At 46.5% G+C, this 16,776-nt stretch overlaps 1 protein-coding gene across 7 annotated transcripts in view; it reads left to right on the top strand.

Annotated features, from left to right (window-relative positions):
- usp34 (ubiquitin specific peptidase 34) overlaps positions 1-16,776 on the top strand; it is a 161,262-nt gene that overhangs the window by 80,415 nt on the left and 64,071 nt on the right. For 2 of the 7 annotated variants that reach the window (XM_061984359.1, XM_061984364.1), the window contains exons 26-37: positions 6,489-6,642; positions 6,709-6,812; positions 6,896-7,105; positions 7,162-7,287; positions 7,353-7,472; positions 12,170-12,253; positions 12,330-12,416; positions 12,486-12,686; positions 12,769-12,851; positions 15,433-15,473; positions 15,540-15,664; positions 15,756-15,908. In XM_061984359.1, the coding sequence (XP_061840343.1) occupies positions 6,489-6,642; positions 6,709-6,812; positions 6,896-7,105; positions 7,162-7,287; positions 7,353-7,472; positions 12,170-12,253; positions 12,330-12,416; positions 12,486-12,686; positions 12,769-12,851; positions 15,433-15,473; positions 15,540-15,664; positions 15,756-15,908 (1,488 nt within the window). The remainder of the gene's footprint in view (positions 1-6,488; positions 6,643-6,708; positions 6,813-6,895; positions 7,106-7,161; positions 7,288-7,352; positions 7,473-12,169; positions 12,254-12,329; positions 12,417-12,485; positions 12,687-12,768; positions 12,852-15,432; positions 15,474-15,539; positions 15,665-15,755; positions 15,909-16,776) is intronic. The other 5 variants (XM_061984361.1, XM_061984365.1, XM_061984363.1 and 2 more) reach the window with 3 other exon arrangements.

The following is a 16,776-nucleotide window of genomic DNA, read 5'->3' on the forward strand; positions in this document are numbered from 1 at the left end:
GTACTGCATGTAATATCACACTAGTAAACACGCTGCAGGACTGCTTGTATCGCACATGGTATAACACACAAGTAAACACGCTGCAGGACTGCTTTCATCGCACACAAGTAAACACTCTGCAGGACTGCCTGTATCGCACATGATGTCACACACAAGTAAACATGCTGAAGGACTGCTTGTATCGTACATGATATCACACACAAGTCAACACTTGCAGGACTGCCTGTATCGCACATGATATCACACACAAACACGTTGCAGGTCTGCTTGTACTGCATGTAATATCACACTAGTAAACACGCTGCAGGACTGCTTGTATCGCACATGGTATAACACACAAGTAAACACGCTGCAGGACTGCTTGTATCGCACATGATATCACACACAAACACGTTGCAGGTCTGCTTGTACTGCATGTAATATCACACTAGTAAACACGCTGCATGACTGCTTGTATCGCACATATACACAAGTAAACATGTTGAAGAACTGCTTGTATCGTACATGATATCACACACAAGTCAACACTTGCAGGACTGCTTGTATCGCACATGATGTCACACACAAACACGCTGCAGGTCTGCTTGTACTGCATGTAATATCACACTAGTAAACACGCTGCAGGACTGCTTGTATCGCACATGGTATAACACACAAGTAAACACGCTGCAGGACTGCTTTTATTGCACACAAGTAAACACTCTGCAGGACTGCTTGTATCGCACATGATGTCACACACAAGTAAACATGCTGAAGGACTGCTTGTATCGCACATGGTATAACACACAAGTAAACACACTGCAGGACTGCTTGTATCGCACATGATATCACACACAAACACGTTGCAGGTCTGCTTGTACTGCATGTAATATCACACTAGTAAACACGCTGCAGGACTGCTTGTATCGCACATGGTATAACACACAAGTAAACGCTGCAGGACTGCTTGTATCGCACATGATATCACACACAAACACGTTGCAGGTCTGCTTGTACTGCATGTAATATCACACTAGTAAACGCGCTGCATGACTGCTTGTATCGCACATGGTATAACACACAAGTAAACACGCTGCAGGACTGCTTTTATCGCACACAAGTAAACACGCTGCAGGACTGCTTGTATCGCACATATACACAAGTAAACATGTTGAAGAACTGCTTGTATCGTACATGATATCACACACAAGTCAACACTTGCAGGACTGCTTGTATCGCACATGATATCACACACAAACACGCTGCAGGACTGCTTGTATCGCACATGATATCACACACAAACACGTTGCAGGTCTGCTTGTACTGCACGTAATATCACACTAGTAAACACGCTGCAGGACTGCTTGTATCGCACATGGTATAACACACAAGTAAACACGCTGCAGGACTGCTTGTATCACACATGATATCACACACAAACACGTTGCAGGTCTGCTTGTACTGCATGTAATATCACACTAGTAAACACGCTGCAGGACTGCTTGTAACGCACATGGTATAACACACAAGTAAACACGCTGCAGGACTGCTTGTATCGCACATGATATCACACACAAACACGTTGCAGGTCTGCTTGTACTGCATGTAATATCACACTAGTAAACACGCTGCATGACTGCTTGTATCGCACATGGTATAACACACAAGTAAACACGCTGCAGGACTGCTTTTATCGCACACAAGTAAACACGCTGCAGGACTGCTTGTATCGCACATATACACAAGTAAACATGTTGAAGAACTGCTTGTATCGTACATGATATCACACACAAGTCAACACTTGCAGGACTGCTTGTATCGCACATGATATCACACACAAACACGTTGCAGGTCTGCTTGTACTGCATGTAATATCACACTAGTAAACATGCTGAAGAACTGCTTGTATCGTACATGATATCACACACAAGTCAACACTTGCAGGACTGCTTGTATCACACATGATATCACACACAAACACGTTGCAGGTCTGCTTGTACTGCATGTAATATCACACTAGTAAACACGCTGCATGACTGCTTGTAACGCACATGGTATAACACACAAGTAAACACACTGCAGGACTGCTTGTATCGCACATGATATCACACACAAACACGCTGCAGGTCTGCTTGTACTGCATGTAATATCACACTAGTAAACACGCTGCAGGACTGCTTGTATCGCACATAGTATAACACACAAGTAAACACGCTGCAGGACTGCTTTTATTGCACACAAGTAAACACTCTGCAGGACTGCTTGTATCGCACATGATGTCACACACAAGTAAACATGCTGAAGGACTGCTTGTATCGTACATGATATCACACACAAGTCAACACTTGCAGGACTGCCTGTATCGCACATGATATCACACACAAACACGCTGCAGGTCTGCTTGTACTGCATGTAATATCACACTAGTAAACACGCTGCAGGACTGCTTGTATCGCACATGGTATAACACACAAGTAAACACGCTGCAGGACTGCTTGTATCGCGCATGATGTGCGACACAAGTAAACACTCTGCAGGACTGCCTGTATCACACATGATATCACACGCGAGTAAACACTGCAGGACTGCTTGTATCACACATGATATTGCGCACCAGTAAACACGCTACAGGACTGCTTGTGTCGCACATGATATCACACACGAGTAAACACGCTTCGGGACTGCTTGTATCACACATGGTATCCTACACAAGTAAGCACTCTGCAGGACCTCTTGCATCGCACATGATATCACACACAAGTAAACATGCTGAAGGACTGCTTGTATCACACATGATATCACACACGAATAAACATGCTGCAGGACTGCTTGTATCAGACACAATATCACACACAAGTCAACACTCTGCAGGACTGCTTGTATCGCACATGATATCACACACAAACACGTTGCAGGTCTGCTTGTACTGCATGTAATATCACACTAGTAAACACGCTGCAGGACTGCTTGTATCGCACATGGTATAACACACAAGTAAACACGCTGCAGGACTGCTTGTATCGCACATGATATCAAACGACTAAACATGCTGCAGCACTGCTCGTTTTCCATGTGATGTCACAGACAAGTAAACACGCTGCAGGACTGCTTGTCTCGCACATGATATCACACGCGAGTAAACACTGCAGGACTGCTTGTATCACACATGATATTGCGCACAAGTAAACACGCTACAGGACTGCTTGTGTCTCACATGATATCACACACGAGTAAACGCGCTTCGGGACTGCTTGTATCACACATGGTATCCTACACAAGTAAACACTCTGCAGGACTGCTTGTATCGTACATGATATCACACACAAGTCAACACTTGCAGGACTGCTTGTATCGCACATGATGTCACACACAAACACGCTGCAGGTCTGCTTGTACTGCATGTAATATCACACTAGTAAACACGCTGCAGGACTGCTTGTAACGCACATGGTATAACACACAAGTAAACACACTGCAGGACTGCTTGTATCGCACATGATATCACACACAAACACGTTGCAGGTCTGCTTGTACTGCACGTAATATCACACTAGTAAACACGCTGCAGGACTGCTTGTATCGCACATGGTATAACACACAAGTAAACACGCTGCAGGACTGCTTTTATCGCACACAAGTAAACACGCTGCAGGACTGCTTGTATCGCACATATACACAAGTAAACATGTTGAAGAACTGCTTGTATCGTACATGATATCACACACAAGTCAACACTCTGCAGGACTGCTTGTATCGCACATGATATCACACACAAACACATTGCAGGTCTGCTTGTACTGCATGTAATATCACACTAGTAAACACGCTGCAGGACTGCTTGTATCGCACATGGTATAACACACAAGTAAACACGCTGCAGGACTGCTTGTATCGCACATGATATCACACACAAACACGTTGCAGGTCTGCTTGTACTGCACGTAATATCACACTAGTAAACACGCTGCAGGACTGCTTGTATCGCACATGGTATAACACACAAGTAAACACGCTGCAGGACTGCTTTTATCGCACACAAGTAAACACGCTGCAGGACTGCTTGTATCGCACATATACACAAGTAAACATGTTGAAGAACTGCTTGTATCGTACATGATATCACACACAAGTCAACACTTGCAGGAATGCTTGTATCGCACATGATATCACACACAAACACGTTGCAGGTCTGCTTGTACTGCATGTAATATCACACTAGTAAACATGCTGAAGAACTGCTTGTATCGTACATGATATCACACACAAGTCAACACTTGCAGGACTGCTTGTATCGCACATGATATCACACACAAACACGTTGCAGGTCTGCTTGTACTGCATGTAATATCACACTAGTAAACACGCTGCAGGACTGCTTGTATCGCACATGGTATAACACACAAGTAAACACGCTACAGGACTGCTTGTATCGCACATGGTATAACACACAAGTAAACACTCTGCAGGACTGCCTGTATCACACATTATATCACACGCGAGTAAACACTGCAGGACTGCTTGTATCACACATGATATTGCGCACCAGTAAACACGCTACAGGACTGCTTGTGTCGCACATGATATCAGACACGAGTAAACACGCTTCGGGACTGCTTGTATCACACATGGTATCCTACACAAGTAAGCACTCTGCAGGACCGCTTGCATCGCACATGATATCACACACAAGTAAACATGCTGAAGGACTGCTTGTATCACACATGATATCAGACACGAATAAACATGCTGCAGGACTGCTTGTATCAGACACAATATCACACACAAGTCAACACTCTGCAGGACTGCTTGTATCGCACATGATATCACACACAAACACGTTGCAGGTCTGCTTGTACTGCATGTAATATCACACTAGTAAACACGCTGCAGGACTGCTTGTATCGCACATGGTATAACACACAAGTAAACACGCTGCAGGACTGCTTTCATCGCACACAAGTAAACACTCTGCAGGACTGCTTGTATCGCACATGATATCAAACGACTAAACATGCTGCAGCACTGCTCGTTTTCCATGTGATGTCACAGACAAGTAAACACGCTGCAGGACTGCTTGTCTCGCGCATGATGTGCGACACAAGTAAACACTCTGCAGGACTGCCTGTATCGCACATGATATCACACGCGAGTAAACACTGCAGGACTGCTTGTATCACACATGATATTGCGCACAAGTAAACACGCTACAGGACTGCTTGTGTCTCACATGATATCACACACGAGTAAACGCGCTTCGGGACTGCTTGTATCACACATGGTATCCTACACAAGTAAACACTCTGCAGGACTGCTTGTATCGCACATGGTATAACACACAAGTAAACACTCTGCAGGACTGCTTGTATCACACATGATATCACTCTCAAGTAAACACTCTGCAGGACTGCTTGTATCGCGCATGATGTGCGACACAAGTAAACACTCTGCAGGACTGCTTGTGTCGCACATGATGTCACACGAGTAAACACTGCAGGACTGCTTGTATCACACATGATATTGCGCACAAGTAAACACGCTGCAGGACGGCTTGTATCGCACATGATATCACACACGAGTAAACACGCTTCGGAACTGCTTGTATCACACATGGTATCCTACACAAGTAAGCACTCTGCAGGACCGCTTGTATCGCACACAAGTAAACATGCAGAAGGACTACTTGTATCGCACATGATATCAGACACGAGTAAACATGCTGCAGGACTGCTTGTATCAGACACAATATCACACACAAGTAAACACGCTGCAGGACTGCTTGTATCGCACATGATATCACACACAAGTAAACACGCTGCAGGACTGCTTGTCTCGCACATGATATTGCACACAAGTAAACACGCTACAGGACTGCTTGTGTCGCACATGATATCAGACACGAGTAAACACGCTCCGAGACTGCTTGTATTGCACATGATATCACACACAAGTAAACACGCTGCAGGACTGCTTGTGTCGCACATGATATCAGACACAAACACGTTGCAGGTCTGCTTGTACTGCATGTAATATCACACTAGTAAACACGCTGCATGACTGCTTGTATCGCACATGGTATAACACACAAGTAAACACGCTGCGTGTGTGATACTGCTTGTATCACACATGGTATCAGACACGAGTAAACATGCTGCAGGACTGCTTGTATCAGACACAATATCACACACAAGTCAACACTCTGCAGGACTGCTTGTATCGCACATGATATCACACACAAGTAAACACGCTACAGGACTGCTTGTGTCGCACATGATATCAGACACGAGTAAACACGCTCCGGGACTGCTTTTATTGCACATGATATCACACACAAGTAAACACGCTGCAGGACTGCTTGTATCACACATGACATCACACACAAGTAAACACGCTGCTGGACTGCTTGTATCGCACATTTTCCACTTCAATAAAATGGATGCATGTTCTTGCGTTACTATTTAGAATGGCTATGCGACTGCGGAGTGGTTGACAGGTGTGTGCATGTTGGTCAGCAGATGACCATCGAGATGTACCCCAGCGACCAAGTGGCGGACCTGCGGGCGGAGGTGACCCACTGGTACGAGAACCTGCAGAAGGAGCAGATGAACCAGCAGGCCCAGCTGCAGGAGTTTGGTCAGAGCAGCAGACAGCCAGGAGACTTCTCAGGTGAAGCCCCGCCCCCCCCTTTAGCGTGCGGCGTGCTCGCTCGCTGACACGCAGCCATGTCGCCAGCAGGGGGTCTGATGGGTCCGGTCCGGATGATCTCGTCGGGTCACGAGCTGACCACGGACTACGACGAGAAGACTCTCCACGAGCTGGGCTTCAAGGACTTGCAGGTGACCTCGCGTCGTCTACTCGGGAGGACGTTTCACGTCAACGCGCACGTGGAGTGTCACCTGGGTTTTTCTTTTGTGTCCAGATGGTCTTCGTGTCTCTGGGGGCGCCGCGGCGGGAGAGGAAGGGGGAGGGCATCCAGCTGCCGGCGTCCTGCCTGCCTCCACCTCAGAAGGAGCACATTCCCATGCTGCTGCTCCTGCAGGAGCCACACCTCACCACGCTCTTTGACCTGCTGGAGATGCTGGCCTGCTTCAAGCCGCCCAACACGGAGAAGGTGCCGGACAGTCCTGAGGTCAGTGCTGGGGGAGGAGCTTACGCAGAGCACGTCTACATTTGCTATGTGTGTAGATGGCACGCTGCGAGGAGCTCCACCTCCACGCCGAGAACCTCTCTCGCCGCGTCTGGGAGCTGCTCATGTTGCTGCCCACCTGTCCCAAGATGCTGGTGGCCTTCCAGAACATCTCCGACGACACGGTCAGCCTCCCGAGCTTCCTGTCTTCCTCCTCCTCCTCCGGGTGTTGTTGACTTTGTCTTTGCAGAATGAAGGTCTGTGCTGGAAGGAGCTGCTGAGGATCAGAAGTGCCCACAAGCTTCTTTACGCTCTGGAGATCATCGAAGCTCTGGGCAAGCCCAACCGCCGCATCCACCGAGAGTCCACGGTAACCCACTTGGAGCTCCACAAACATGACATTATGGGATGGATCCAAAGCATTCTAATATTAACATGCTAGCTTTTTTGACACATTTGCACCTCAGCATCAAATATTTGATTCTTTGACGGATGATGCCTGTAATCATGCTAACGTTCGTATGCCAGCTTTTTTTTTTTAAGCTAATTTTGTAGGCGTACACATAGACATCTTCTAAGGGTACGCAGCACTGGCGCTGACGAGACGCGGGGCCGCCATCTTGGAGTGGTGATCCGCTCCACTCAGTGCAATTCATTTGGCAGGAGCAACTTTCAGTGCATTTAATTCATTTTACCTCACTGAATAATACTGATTTTCACCCGCTTTTTTGTCATACGTGTAGCTATGATAAAGGACACCTGTTTTATTATTGCTTAACAGTAATAGAATATTCTTATATGCTATAAGTGACCAGACGTCAGATCAAAACTGGGAATATAATCCATACTTGCCAACCTTGAGACCTCCGATTTCGGGAGGTGGGGGGAGGGGGTGGGGCGGGCGTGGTCGGGGGTGGGGGTGGGGCGTGGTTGGGGTGGGGGCGTGGTTAAGAGGGGAGGAGTATATTTACAGCTAGAATTCACCAAGTCAAGTATTTCATATATATATATATATATATGTATATCTAAGAAATACTTGACTTTCAGTGAATTCTAGCTATATATATATATATATATATATATTATTTTATTATATATATATATGTATATATAAATAAAAGAAATACTTGAATTTCAGTGTTCATTTATTTACACATACAGGTAAAAGCCAGTAAATTAGAATATTTTGAAAAACTTGATTTATTTCAGTAATTGCATTCAAAAGGTGTAACTTGTACATTATATTTATTCATTGCACACAGACTGATGCATTCAAATGTTTATTTCATTTAATTTTGATGATTTGAAGTGGCAACAAATGAAAATCCAAAATTCCGTACAATATTGTGTAAGGGTTAAATTTTGAAGACACCTGGTGCCACAAACTAATCAGCTGATTAACTCAAAACACCTGCAAAGGGCTTTAAATGGTCTCTCAGTCCAGTTCTGAAGCCTACACAAACATGGGGAAGACTTCAGATTTGACAGCTGTCCAAAAGGCAACCATCGACACATTGCACAAGGAGGGAAAGACACAAAATGTTATTGCTGAAGAGGCTGGCTGTTCTCAGAGCTCTGTGTCCAAACACATTAATGGAGAGGCAAAGGGAAGGAAAAACTGTGGTCAGAAAAAGTGTACAAGCGATAGGGATCACCGCGCCCTGGTCAAGATTGTGAAAAAAAAAAACATTCAAAAATGTGGGGGAGATTCAGAAGGAGTGGACAGCTGCTGGAGTCAGTGCTTCAAGATCCACCACCAAGAGACGCTTGAAAGACATGGGTTTCAACTGCCGCATACCTCGTGTCAAGCCACTGTTGACCAAGAAACAGCGCGCAAAGCGTCTCACCTGGGCTAAGGAAAAAAAGAGCTGGACTGCTGCTGAGTGGTCCAAAGTCATGTTTTCTGACGAAAGCAAATTTTGCATTTCCTTTGGAAATCGAGGTCCCAGAGTCTGGAGGAAGACAGGAGAGGCACAGGATCCACGTTGCCTGAAGTCTAGTGTAAAGTTTCCACCATCAGTGATGGTTTGGGGTGCCATGTCATCTGCTGGTGTCGGTCCACTCTGTTTCCTGAGATCCAGGGTCAACGCAGCCGTCTACCAGCAAGTTTTAGAGCACTTCATGCTTCCTGCTGCTGACCTGCTCTATGGAGATGGAGATTTCAAGTTCCAACAGGACTTGGCGCCTGCACACAGCGCAAAATCTACCCGTGCCTGGTTTACGGACCATGGTATTTCTGTTCTAAATTGGCCCGCCAACTCCCCTGACCTTAGCCCCATAGAAAATCTGTGGGGTATTGTGAAAAGGAAGATGCAGAATGCCAGACCCAAAAACGCAGAAGAGTTGAAGGCCACTATCAGAGCAACCTGGGCTCTCATAACACCTGAGCAGTGCCAGAAACTCATCGACTCCATGCCACGCCGCATTAACGCAGTAATTGAGGCAAAAGGAGCTCCAACCAAGTATTGAGTATTGTACATGCTCATATTTTTCATTTTCATACTTTTCAGTTGGCCAACATTTCTAAAAATCCCTTTTTTGTATTAGCCTTAAGTAATATTCTAATTTTGTGACACACGGAATTTTGGATTTTCATTTGTTGCCACTTCAAATCATCAAAATTAAATGAAATAAACATTTGAATGCATCAGTCTGTGTGCAATGAATAAATATAATGTACAAGTTACACCTTTTGAATGCAATTACTGAAATAAATCAAGTTTTTCAAAATATTCTAATTTACTGGCTTTTACCTGTATGTTATTGATGTTATAGATGGCAGTATTGTCTTGATTTAGAGTGTCACAACATTGCTGTTTACGGCAGACGAACTGCTTTACGGTAGAAAAACGTGACTGCTGCTGTTGTGTGTTGTTTCCGCGCTGGGAGGACGTTAATGAAACTGCCTAACAATAAACCCACATAAGAAACCAAGAACTCGCCCTCCATCATTCTACAGTTATAATGTGATTGGGCAGGGACACTGTTTATATCGTGGGAAAGCGGACTCAGGTCCGCATTGGGGCTGGAGGGGGCGTGGCCTCCAGCTCCGCCTGAATTTCGGGAGATTTTCGGGAGAAAATTTGTCCCGGGAGGTTTTCGGGAGAGGCGCTGAATTTCGTGAGTCTCCCGGAAAATCCGGGAGGGTTGGCAAAATGATATAATCCCAGAGAAGGGGGAACAAAACGGTCAGCTATTTTTAAGTTGAAGAAACAATATGATTAGGTTATATATACATGCTGTCGGAGGCAGATATTTACATATATCCGAATTTAAGTTGTACTTCTTTTATTTCATAGTCATATTTGAAAACAGCTCGTGTTTTCCATTTCTTCTCTTGCTGCTCTGTCTGCAAGTATACTGTGTGTGTTAACCTTGAGTTCTTTGGAATGTGTTTTGACTAGCATTTGTTTTGTCTACAGAGATGGGACGAGAGAGAGGGTGGTGGGATCGGGAAGACAGACCATTCTGGGAGGCGCAATAGAATGTTCTAGGGTTAGACTGGTCTCAATCAATGTATATTGGCAAAGCTTTGAGAATATACAAGAAAATACCTATTCTGTCTCTGGTGGTTTTTCAACTCAGCTTTAAGTGTCGGAAAGAACTTGGGAGCGAATTGTGACTAGAATTCCCTGGGAGGAACAACTGGTCCAAAACGCAACAATGCGTATATCCTACATAAACAATGTATGAATACTTTAGATCATCTATATATCTTATAGACTGTATCTCTGTTGCTGCAGCAGCAGAGAGTTTATTCTGTCTTGACACTTTGTATTGATATTTTGTATTACATTCTTCCCTTAAATGATCATGTTTACAGTGATTGTTTTATATGTATTTTTTATGTATGTCGCTTTGGATAAAAGCGTCTGTCAAATACTTAAACATCCATCCATCCATCTTCTTCCGCTTATCCGAGGTCGGGTCGCGGGGGCAGCAGCCTAAGCAGGGAAGCCCAGACTTCCCTCTCCCCAGCCACTTCGTCCAGCTCCTCCCGGGGGATCCCGAGGCGTTCCCAGGCCAGCCGGGAGACATAGTCTTCCCAACGTGTCCTGGGTCTTCCCCGCGGCCTCCTACCGGTCGGACGTGCCCTAAACACCTCCCTAGGGAGGCGTTCGGGTGGCATCCTGACCAGATGCCCGAACCACCTCATCTGGCTCCTCTCGATGTGGAGGAGCAGCGACTTTACTTTGAGCTCCCCCCGGATGACAGAGCTTCTCACCCTATCTCTAAGGGAGAGCCCCGCCACCCGGCGGAGGAAACTCATTTCGGCCGCTTGTACCCGTGATCTTGTCCTTTCGGTCATAACCCAAAGCTCATGACCATAGGTGAGGATGGGAACGTAGATCGACCGGTAAATTGAGAGCTTTGCCTTCCGGCTCAGCTCCTTCTTCACCACAACGGATCGATACAGCGTCCACATTACTGAAGACGCCGCACCGATCCGCTTGTCGATCTCACGATCCACTCGTCGATCTCACGATCCACTCTTCCCTCACTCGTGAACAAGACTCCGAGGTACTTGAACTCCTCCACTTGGGGCAAGATCTCCTCCCCAACCCGGAGATGGCACTCCACCCTTTTCCGGGCGAGAACCATGGACTCGGACTTAAACATAAACACCTGAAAGCCTTTATATCAGCTAAAACCACCAATCTGCCTTTATCTTCATCATTTATTTCAACTGTATATTATTCAATCAACTTTATTCAAGTCAAGTATGACATTTTTAAATGTAATTAATTTCATTGACAAGCAATTCTATTATGGTCATAATCTTTGTTTTCTACCTGTCAACTGTCAGTTTAAGCTGCTCATCACCACTTCAAGATGGCCGCCCAATTTCTCGCGTCACAGCAGCCAATGCTGCGTCTACTTATAACATGTCTATGGGCGTACACCTCAGTCATATTTTAGTACTTACTAACGTTAGGTGGCAAATTTTATTTTTTATTTTAGGTACATACCTCAGAGTCATATATTTTCAGCATTCACACAAAATTTTCACCAAAATCGACGTCTTTGGGGGGGAAAAAATGATATTTTGTGTTTGTCTGCGCTCAGGGGAGCTACAGCGACCTGTACCCAGACTCTGACGACTCCAGCGAGGACCAGATAGAGAACAGCAAGAACTCGTGGAGCTGCAAGGTGAGGAAAAAAATGACCGACAGGAAGTTCGGCCTGCGTGTGGCAGACAGAAACTGAGAACTACTTCGTCTTTCAGTTTGTTTCGTCCGGAGGCCTGCAGCTCCTCCTGGAGATCTTCAACTCCGCCATTCTGGAGCCCAAAGACCAGGAGTCCTGGACTGTGGTGAGCCTCGGAATGAGATCTTTGACTTGGGTCTTGACTGGATGACGACATGGTGTGTCTGCTCCGCAGTGGCTGCTGGACTGCCTGGCCTGCCTGCTCAAGCTCATCTGCCAGTTTGCCGTGGACCCCACAGACCTGGACCTGGCCTACCATGACGTCTTCTCCTGGTCCGGCCTCGCCGACAGCCAGCGCAAACGCGCGTGGCCGGGCAAGTCCCGCAAGTCTGGGGTAGACCACGGCAAGAGTCTGCACATCCCGAGACTCACCGAGGTGTGTGTGTGTGTACACCATGGCACTAGAGAGATGATGTCCACTTCCTGTATCGTCATGGCGATGTCATATCTCCTCCCAGGTCTTCCTCAGCCTGGTCCAAGGAACCAACCTGATCCAGCGTCTGATCAACGTGGCGTACACCTACGACAACCTGGCACACAGGTGACGGACTATGTCCTTTCTTTCGCATAAGTGTCACTTCTGAGACGATATGGGCCGATACCAATGTTGATTTGACGCGATATCAGCAGGAATCTGCTGCAGGACTGCTTGTATCGCACGTGATATCGCACGAGTAAACACGCTGCAGGACTGCTTGTAGCCCACATGATATCACACACAAGTAAACACGCTGCAGGACTGCTTGTATCGCACATGATATCACACAAGTAAACACGCTGCAGGGATGCTTGTATCGCACATGATATCACACACAAGTAAACACGCTGCAGGGCTGCTTGTATCACATATAACATCACACACAAGTAAACACGCTGCAGGGCTGCTTGTATCGCACATGATATCACACACAAGTAAACACACTGTAGGGCTGCTTGTATCACACATGATATCACACACAAGTAAACACACTGCAGGGCTGCTTGTATCACACATGATATCACACACAAGTAAACACACTGCAGGGCTGCTTGTATCACACATGACATCACACACAAGTAAACACGCTTCAGGACTGCTTGTATCGCACATGATATCACACACAAGTAAACACACTGCAGGACTGCTTGTATCACACATGACATCACACACAAGTAAACACGCTGCAGGGCTGCTTGTATCGCACATGATATCACACACAAGTCAACACGCTGCAGGACTGCTTGTATTGCACATGATATCACACACAAGTAAACACACTGCAGGACTGCTTGTATCGCACATGATATCACACACAAGTAAACACGCTGCAGGGCTGCTTGTATCGCACATGATATCACACACAAGTAAACACACTGCAGGACTGCTTGTATCACACATGACATCACACACAAGTAAACACGCTGCAGGGCTGCTTGTATCGCACATGATATCACACACAAGTAAACACGCTGCAGGACTGCTTGTATTGCACATGATATCACACACAAGTAAACACGCTGCAGGACTGCTTGTATTGCACATGATATCACACACAAGTAAACACGCTGCAGGACTGCTTGTATCGCACATGATATCACACACAAGTAAACACACTGTATGGCTGCTTGTATCACACATGATATCACACACAAGTAAACACGCTGCAGGACTGCTTGTATCGCACATGATATCACACAAGTAAACACGCTGCAGGACTGCTTGTATCACACATGACATGACACAAGTAAACACGCTGCAGGACTGCTTGTATCGCACATGATATCACACACAAGTAAACACGCTGCAGGGCTGCTTGTATCACATATGACATCACACACAAGTAAACACGCTGCAGGACTGCTTGTATTGCACATGATATCACACACAAGTAAACACGCTGCAGGACTGCTTGTATCGCACATGATACCACACACAAGTAAACACGCTGCAGGACTGCTTGTATCGCACGTGATATCACACACTAGTAAACACGCTGCAGGACTGCTTGTATCGCACATGATATCACACACAAGTAAACACGCTGCAGGACTGCTTGTATTGCACATGATATCACACACAAGTAAACACACTGCAGGACTGCTTGTATCGCACATGACATCACACACAAGTAAACACGCTGCAGGGCTGCTTGTATCGCACATGATATCACACACAAGTAAACACACTGCAGGACTGCTTGTATCACACATGACATCACACACAAGTAAACACGCTGCAGGACTGCTTGTAGCCCACATGATATCACACACAAGTAAACACGCTGCAGGACTGCTTGTATCGCACATGATATCACACACTAGTAAACACGCTGCAGGACTGCTTGTATCGCACATGATACCACACACAAGTAAACACGCTGCAGGACTGCTTGTATCGCACGTGATATCACACACTAGTAAACACGCTGCAGGACTGCTTGTATCGCACGTGATATCACACACTAGTAAACACGCTGCAGGACTGCTTGTATCGCACGTGATATCACACACTAGTAAACACGCTGCAGGACTGCTTGTATCGCACATGATACCACACACTAGTAAACACGCTGCAGGACTGCTTGTATCGCACGTGATACCACACACAAGTAAACACGCTGCAGGACTGCTTGTATCACAAGTAAACACGCTGCAGGACTGCTTGTATCGCACATGATATCACACACTAGTAAACACGCTGCAGGACTGCTTGTATCGCATGTGATATCACACACTAGTAAACACGATGTAGGACTGCTTGTATCGCACATGATATCACACACAGGTACACACGCTGCAGGACTGCTTGTATCGCACATGATATCACACACAGGTACACACGCTGCAGGACTTTGATTCGCACGTGACATCACACACAAACATGCTGAAGGGCTGCTTGTATCGCACATATCACACACAAGTATACACGCTTAAGGGCTGCTTGTATCGCACATGATATCACACATTTTTATTTGCTGACATGGCACTGATATTTCATATTTGAGTGGGAACACCCCCAGTAGGTATGTCCCACTCCAGTCCTGCGGGGGCAGTCATGCACGAACAAAGCAGGTCTTTCTCTTCTGCTGATCACTGCCCCACTTCACCCTGATGACATGTGTTTGTTTGTTGGTGTTCTACAGAGTCCTGAGGGCCCAGACGGACCACAGGTCCCGGCATGAAGGTGAGAGGTGGCTGTGGTGGATTAGAAAGAGTATTTCCACGGTCTCACACTCTGTGTCCCGAGCAGTGACCCACTACTCCATGTGGCTGCTGGTGAGCTGGGCCCACTGCTCGTCCTCCGTCAAGTCCAGTCTGGCTGACAGCGAGCACCTGCACGACTGGCTGAGGAAGCTCACCCTGCTGGTACCTGAGGTGAGAGCAGCAGCGCCCTCTGGTGGACGCTCAAGTGTTGGACCGTGCAGCAACATGTGTGTGTGTGTGTGTGTGTGTGTGTTGTGTGCAGCCGGCGGTGCGACACGAGGCGTGTAATGGCCTCTACAAGCTCTCTCTGTCCGGCCTGGAAGGAGGAGAGTCCATCAACAGATCTTTCCTGCTGCTCGCCGCCTCCACGCTGCTCAAGTTCCTGCCTGACGCACAAGCTGTCAAACCTCTGAGGGTAGGACGTGCACACACACACACACACACACACACACACACACACACACACACACACACACACACACACACACACACACACACACACACACACACACATCTTGTTGCAAGCTACACTAGACTTAGAGGGGGAGGGCAATAAAATTATGTGGCAGACCACATAACATTATTTAGCGGGCCACTTCAAAAAGACGTGGCTGACCAAATGAAATGTTGTGGCCAACCACTACAAAACTGTAGCTGGTGGCAGGCCCCGTAAAATGAAGTGGCGGGCCACATAAATGATGTGGTGGGCCACGTTAAGTTGTGCCTGATCAAATAAAATGATGTGGTGGCCCACATTCCGTCTCATAATTTAACATAGCAGGCCACATAAATGATGTGGTGGGCCACGTTGAGTTGCGCCTGATCAAATAAAATGATGTGGTGTCCCACAACCCGTCCCATAATTTAATGTAGGGGGCCACATTAAGTTGTGACTGATCAAATAAAATGAAGTGGCGGGCCCCATAAAATGAAGTGGCGGGCCACATAAATGATGTGGTGGGCCATCTTAAGTTGTGCCTGATCAAATAAAATGACGTGGCGGCCCACAACGCGTCCCATGATTTAATGTAGCAGGCCACAGAAATGATGTGGTGGGCCAAGTTAAGTTGTGCCTGATCAAATAAAATGAAGTGGCGGGCCACGTAAAATGATGTGGTGGCCCACAACCCGTCCCATAATTTAATGTAGCGGGCCCCATTAAGTTGTGCCTCATCAAATAAAATGACGTGGTGGCCCGCAACCTGTCCCATAATTTAACGTAGCAGGCCACATAAATGATGTGGTGGGCCACATTAAGGTGCCTGATCTAAGAAAAAACGGCG

This window comes from Nerophis lumbriciformis, linkage group LG25, assembly GCF_033978685.3.
Source record: "Nerophis lumbriciformis linkage group LG25, RoL_Nlum_v2.1, whole genome shotgun sequence".
NCBI lineage: Eukaryota > Metazoa > Chordata > Actinopteri > Syngnathiformes > Syngnathidae > Nerophis > Nerophis lumbriciformis.